The sequence below is a fragment of the Mus caroli genome, unplaced genomic scaffold (genome assembly GCF_978045245.1).
Source record: "Mus caroli unplaced genomic scaffold, Mus_caroli_1 scaffold_13, whole genome shotgun sequence".
NCBI classification, from domain to species: domain Eukaryota; kingdom Metazoa; phylum Chordata; class Mammalia; order Rodentia; family Muridae; genus Mus; species Mus caroli.
Window position 1 is genome coordinate 64,328,990 of NW_028227268.1, and position 7,402 is coordinate 64,336,391.

The following is a 7,402-nucleotide window of genomic DNA, read 5'->3' on the forward strand; positions in this document are numbered from 1 at the left end:
GGCAACAGTCACACTGCTCTGGGCAAGAAGTGCTTGTGCAGAGAGCTGAAATCCTGGACCTAAGACTAAGCACAGCCACGGAAAGGCTGTCCCTCCAGAGTCTGATTCAGAAAGAGTAAGGGGTGTGCCCTTCCCAGAGCCTTTCAGACAGCAAAGGTGTCCCATACCTGTTAAACACTGGTTTCTCAGAAAGGCCAGTGCCAGTGGGAAAGCCCTGTGGAGTTCCTGGTGGGGAAGGTGCTCCATCTTGATTTCAGGTCTTATGATTATTTGTGCTTTAATATTGTTTTTATTTTAGGGAGAGAGAAAACTATCTCATATTAGAGAAATTAACAGCTTAGTAGAATCAAATTGTAGATAGTGCGTTATGCAAAATTCGGGCACTCTAGTAATGACTTCAGGCTCACAGAGATAGGAACCCTGAGGGGATGTGAGAGCTAGTTGGTTTTTTGTTGTTGTTGTTGTTGTTGTTTTTGTTTTTGTTTTTTTTCAAGAGCAATGCCAAAGCAGCCTTTTAAGATCTGATGCCATGGAGCCCACTAGTGTAAACATTCCTCTTCTTCAACATGTACAGCAAAGTCACGAAATCTTCCCAGGGGAAAGTCGTTCTTGACTGTGTCAGTTAAAAGAATGAAAGTTCGGGAGGAAATCTGAACTCAGGCTGTTCTGAAAATCAGACCCAAGCCCTTCATTTTGCTAGGATGTGTTTCTCAATGCCCAGTACCCCTTTGGAAGCACCAGCTTGTTGCTATAGTGACTGGAGAGTCATTTCAGCTGTTGTGTGTTCAACCTCTTTCATCTTCCTCCCTCACCTCTATTCTGATTCAGTTGTTTAGGAGAATGCAGAGGAGAGTTGGCGTCCTGATCTCTGAGAAGCAAATGACAAAGATTAAAGGATAGACTAGCATTTAATCACTCCTGGGGCTGCAGGGCTAGCTCGGTGTTTAAGAGCACTTACTGCTCCTGAAAAGACCTGTGTTGGGTTTCCAGCACCCACATCAGGAGGCTCTCAACCACCTCTAGCTTCAGCTCCAGTGGATCCCATGTCCCTTTCTGACCTCTGCAGGCACCAGCACAGAAACAGTCAGAGAAAGACAGAGTCAGACAGACAGACAGGCACACAGACATAGACACCGACACACAGACAGATGTTTATATATGTACTTTTCTTAAACTAGAACAAATACCTGAAAGAGTGAAGTATTTACATCTCTTCATAAAACTCTCAAACAAAACCTATCACAGAATAAGAAATGAAAGAAAATGACTTGTAGGTAAACCAAAGATTTACAAACCAGCGCCTTTTAAACATGAGGAATGTTCTTATTGATGACTGAGGGCCAGCAATTTAAAACATGAAGATACTGATTTGTGATCACCAATAACCATGAATATATATTTAAGAGAAATTTGCAAATGACATACAGTACTTAGAAATATGCCAAGGAATGATTTTGGAAAAAATTGTTTCTTTCCAGGCATGGTGGTACATACACTAATTCCAGTGCTTGGGAGGTAGACGTAGGAGGATCTCTGTGAGTTTGAGGACAGCCTGGTCTTCATAGTGAATTATAGGACATGCATGGCTACAAAGTGAGACTCTGTCTCAGAGAGAGAGAGGGAGAAAGGGAGGGAGGGAGAGAAAGAGAGAGAGAAAGAAAGCCAGGCAGACAGAGACAGAGACACACAGAGAGAGAGATATTACTTATTATTTAGTTATTTAGTTATGTGTGTGTTCTCACAATACATTTAGCTTTGTTGTGTAGATAAGGATAGCTCTGAGTCTGATGTGTAACCAAAGATGGCCCTGAACTCCTAATCCTCCTGCCTCTGTTTCCTGACTGCTGGGCTTACAGTGATGAACCACCACATTTCATTTATATGGTGACAGACGGTGCAGAGGATGAAACTTGGACTTCATGCATGCTAGACAAAGTGAACCCCAGCCCCATATTTTGTTTTTTATATATTTGAATTTACAATATCTGGGTAGTCAAAATTTCAAGTAATGTCATATGCCTATGCTCATTTGAATTTAGCAATTGCTTTTTTCCCCCATTTATAATACCATTGTCTGTTAAATAACTAATGTCATTAACTAGAAGTTATTAACTACATACACACACTCTTTCTGCGGACCCTCTGCCTTTTGATGCTGTGAATATGCTTTGGAGGGTATTTGTCCTCTGACTAGGGGTCAAAAATGCAGGGCTGATTCCTTCACATGAGATTGATGGGGGCAAATAGAAAACATTCAATTCTCAGTCCTGTAAAAGAAACAGGTTTCTTTTATTAAAACAACATGTACAGCCTTGAGGCGTGTGTGCAGAGAAGTAGGCATATCTTAAGAACTATGAGGTCAACTTAAACTCTAACTAAGCATGCAAGAATGGATTAATGTCTCATGCCTTCCAGTGATCTATGCAGCACTGGTGCAGGGCATGCAGGCCACCTCAGCTTTCCTGAATGCAAAAGAGTCTAGGGGATGGAAATTGGTAGAGAAATTGGGTTTATTTACACTTGGACCACACCCAAGATAGAACCTTCCTTTCTCTGTCTTTCCTGTAACGTGCTACAGAGGCAAGGGTCTATGCATGTGCTATTTAGCTGTGAGGTGGGTCGACCAATCTTCTCCCAGCAGGATTCCAACCTGGACCCTGGGCCTTCTCCATTTCTTGGTCTAGCTGGCAAGAAGACTCAGTGGGTAAAGGGACTTGCTGCCAAGCCTGATCACCTGCATCTGATCCCCCATGCTCACATGATGGAGGGAGAAAACTGATTCCTAAAAGTTGTCCTTGTACCTGCAAAGGTGAGCACACATACACACACACACACATGTAAATAAAACAAAACTTTAATTCGGATTCCATTTTACTTTAAGGAGTATTTCCTATGTACTTTGGAAGAAAAACAAGCAGCATGCTGTCTAGACAGCAGGCTCAGAGAGAGGTCTTATGAGCCGCTGGTTTCACTGATAACCTATTGTCTCCTACACCATTCTTCTATTCAGAGATCCAAAATTCACTAAAAATAACCAAAGAACAGAATATGTCCCATGGATCCCAAGCAAACCACAGTTCGTTTGATCCAGATGTGGTTTAGTGCTTCACCTGCACACTTAAGTTCCTCTCTGCTGGGAATGATGCTCTAGATGGGTTTTGCCCTTGTCAATTTTGATAAACGTTAATGGTTTACAGTAGATTTCTCTATATTTTGCAGTAGATTATGAAATGCATAATATATATGTATACACACACATACATATATATATAGTTTATACATTTGTAAAAAATTTAAAGATATTTCTAGGTAACACCAGCCTGTCCTTGAATTACCAAATTTTCAAAAATCTCTAAAGAAAAACCCAGCAAATTTATTTTCAAATACATCTGTGTGTGAGCCAACCCACGTGGGCTCACAGGGGTGATGTCCACATTTCCCATCAGCTGTGCTGAGCGTGTTCAAATGCTCTGGGTTGATTATTCAGGGCTGGATGCTAGGCGTGTTCAAATGCTCTGGGTTGATTATTCAGGGCTGGATTTTGTGCTCTTTGCCTTTGGACAGGAGCTTGGGATTGTGGGTCTGGAGAGAATCAAAATCTGGACCACAGCACAACTCACCTCTCACTTCATGGAATTAGAGGCAAGCCTAGAGCAAGTGAAGCAGAAACAAAGCATCAATTGCTAGGTTCAAAGACAACCCTGTCCAGTTTCTCCGCATGACAGCTGACTTGCCATACACATGACTCAGTTTGCTTATCTGTCAGAGTTACTGCATGGTTGTTGGAACACAACCATCTTTAACGAGATCTGGCGCCCTCTTCTGGGGTGTCTGAAGACAGCTACAGTGTACTTACATAAAATAAATAAATAAATCTTTAAAAAAAAAAAATAAATAATGGAAGTTCTGTCCGCTCCCATCACTGTCAGTATTGATGTCTTCCTCAGGTGCAGTAGAGATGGGAGCAACCAACGACAGCACCTTCAGCCATTTCATGCTTATAGGCTTCTCTGACCGGCCCGAGCTGGAGAGGGTGCTCTTTGCCATCATCCTGCCCGCCTACCTCCTGACCCTGCTGGGCAACAGCACCATCATCCTGGTATCCAGGCTGGACCCGCACCTGCACACCCCCATGTACTTCTTCCTCACACACCTGTCCTTCCTGGACCTCAGCTTCACCAGTAGCTCCATCCCACAGCTGCTCTATAACCTCAGCGGGCCGGACAAGACCATGAGCTATGTGGGCTGTGCTCTGCAGCTGGTCCTGTTCCTGGGCCTGGGGGGTGTGGAATGCCTGCTGCTGGCTGTAATGGCCTATGACCGCTTTGTGGCGATCTGCAAGCCCCTGCACTACATGGTCATCATGAGCCCCAGGCTCTGCGTGGGCCTGGTCTCAGTGGCCTGGAGCTGCGGCGTGGCCAACTCCTTGGCAATGTCTCCAGCAACTCTCAGCCTACCCCGCTGCGGGCACCGCAGTGTGGACCACTTCCTCTGCGAGATGCCAGCCCTCATCAGGATGGCCTGTGTCAACACAGCTGTCGTTGAAGGCATTGCCTTCATCCTGGCAATAGGCATCGTGCTGTCACCCCTGGTGTTCATCTTGATCTCCTATGGTTACATTGTAAGAGCTGTGTTGCGAATCAGCTCAGCTGCAGGGCGGCAGAAGGCATTCAATACGTGTGGCTCGCACCTCACCGTGGTCTCGCTTTTCTATGGAAATATCATCTACATGTACATGCAGCCCGGGCACAGCTCCTCCCAGGACCAGGGCAAGTTCCTCACCCTCTTCTACAATATTGTCACCCCTCTCCTCAACCCTCTGATCTACACGCTCAGGAACAAGGAGGTGAAGGGGGCGCTCAGAAGGCTGCTCCTGGGTAGCCGAGAGACAGGGCAAGTGAGGGCTGGTTCCAGACGGACTAGAGGAAAGCTGTCCGGGTGAGGATGACAATGAATACTGAGAGAACTTTGCAAGCTCTCAGGCAAATATTTAATGAGAAAGAAAGGGGGCAGAGAAAATGTTCTGCAGTGATTTGGGGGAAATTCTGACTATTCTACCACAGAGGAAAACACAGGCACGTTACTGGATTCACAAAGGGTTCTGGGATTTGGTAGTCAGGAAGATGGTGTGTGTTCTAAATTTCTTCCTTGTGGTTAAAGCAGATTTTCCCATGTTCGCTGCAGATCTGATGGTTTGTCCCTAGGCTGGTGTAGTGTTATCCTGTACATGCTGAGATGTGATCTCCTGGTAAGGTAAGGGGACAACAGGTGCCTTCTGTGTACTTTTTACATTAGGGACATCAGGGGAGAGTGACTGGGTAGCTGGTCTTACAGGTAAGGCATAATCACTATGCTCTCTTGTCCCCATGTCCCCACGTAAGTCCCTATTTTGATATCAGGGGTATGGAGGGTAGGCATCCCTGGTCTGGATGTCACTCCACATAAGTAAGGGCTTGGGTAGCACTGGCAATACTGGATCTGATCAACACTAGTGGACAGCTCTCTAACTGATCAACACTAGTGGACAGCTCTCTAACTGCGTCCTCTGGGTTTTCTATAATCCTGTGTAAGGTCCCAAACTATCTGCTTTGTGAATGACCTGAGTATTACATGTTTCCCTACCATTCTATCCCATGATGAGCCACCAATCAATAAAGAGTATTTTCACTCATCTCCCTTGTCAGCATCACTAGGTTTAGAAACCAGGAGACCAAGGGACTCCTCAAAGTGGGTCAGAGAGGGTGTTTGTAGAGCATTAACTGAGGGGGAAGGCCCACCGTGAGTGTCTCTGTGCCCCAGATGGTTAACAAGACTAAGACAGAAGAAACAAGCAGGAAGCCACATCTCCCTGCAGTTTCCAGGCTGCCCTGAGGTGAGAAGCCCCTCGGCTGGCCACGCCTTTTTTACAAGATGGACAGAACCATCAGAACCATCGGAACCCCTGAGCCTCTGGGCTTTACTTTTTCATCAAAGCTTAGTGACTTAGTCATAGCAATGAAGCAGTAACTAATGTTACAGCAAAGCTAACTAACGGAACAGCAAGGGTAAGTTCTCACCAGCGTGTAACCTGGTCCCAGGTAGGACACAACTTTTCTTAAAAATGTATTTCATTTGCTTGTTTTAAATTTCTTTTTGATCACTTTTATTTTGTGTGTGTGTGTGTGCATAGGCTGGCATGTTTCACAGTGCGTGTGTGGACGTCAGAGGATAATTTGCAGGAGTTGGTTCTCTCCTTTAATCATACAAGTCCTGAAGATCCAAATCAAGTCAAGAGGTTTAGCAGCAAGCACCTTTACCCACTGAGCCATCTTGCCAAACCTGTTTTTAGTTTCTTAATCACATGCTAGGTGCTTTATTCATATGAACCAAGTGTCTCTTCATGACCACTGTTCAGCATTGACTTCTGTAGTCGTGTTTTATGTTTCCAATATTCCTGCCAAAGCGTTTTGTAGAATCACATTGGTTCTCTGTCCTTAAACCCCAGCCTTTGACTTGACCCAGCCCAGCCCAGCTCAAATCTGCTATGAGGTTCTGGATAAGCACTGACCTATGATAACCACATGGGGGAGGGGCAATGAACTTCACTGTGACTTAGGCTTGTTTTCATCTTGTGAGAAAGCCTCCAGGTGTGGTAAGTCTCTGCTGGACTCTCCTATTGGTAAATCTCAGCGTTTGTTTGTGGCTGACCTAACTACAGTGATGCCCATGCTGGACCCAGAGCTGAAGACAAAACCCCGACAGAATCTGTCCCTAACCCAAGATGGATAAGGTTTTGCCTCATTGCAGACAGCTGTGATTCTATTGCCAAAACTCCAGGATGAAAGCAGGGGAGAATCCTTTTTTTTTTTTCCTTCCAGGAAAACCATGCAGCTTTTCTTCCTGGACAAAGGTGAGAACAGATGGGGAAGTATCTCTTGTGATGCCCACTCTGCCAAACTCCTCACCTCGAACCCTTGCAGTGTGTGGGCACACAGTCCTCCCAGATCTCTGGGCATGGCTGAGCCTCCTGGGAGCAGGGGACACAGGCTCATCTCTCAGCAGACCCTCTACTCCAATTGGAATCTTCTTGAGCTACCCTTGAGCAAAGGAGGTATACAAAAGAAACAAGCTCCCCTGGCTTCTAAATAATAGGTTTTGTCTGGGATAACTCGGAACAGCCAATCAGGACAATGAGAACAAGGACCTTCAGCAGCTACTTCCTCTTGTGTGGTTGATGGAGGAGAAAGCTCCAGCTTGGGAATATTTTGTTTACTCTTGAAAGCAGCCAAGTGTTTGAGAAATGCATCTTGTCAGACTCGGCTTTAATTGTCAGTTTGACACAACCCAAAGTTATCTGAGAAGAGAGCATGGACTGGCAGGTTGACTAGGTCTGAGTGACCTGTGGGCGTGTCTATGAGGGACT

The 7,402-nt window shown here is 45.3% G+C and overlaps 1 protein-coding gene across 1 annotated transcript; it reads left to right on the forward strand.

Moving 5' to 3' along the window:
• The first annotated feature begins 3,934 nt into the window (after window positions 1-3,934).
• Window positions 3,935-4,942, forward strand: LOC110305439 (olfactory receptor 2W3-like). Its single transcript, XM_021177430.2, has one exon. It carries the CDS (start codon window positions 3,935-3,937, stop codon window positions 4,940-4,942), a length of 1,008 nt encoding a protein of 335 aa, XP_021033089.1.
• The last annotated feature ends 2,460 nt before the right edge of the window (window positions 4,943-7,402 follow it).

What these genes read in the sequence shown, in the direction of transcription:
- LOC110305439 (XM_021177430.2), top strand. Translation starts at nt 3,935, where the DNA reads ATGTCTTCCTCAGGTGCAGTAGAGATGGGAGCAACCAACGACAGCACC.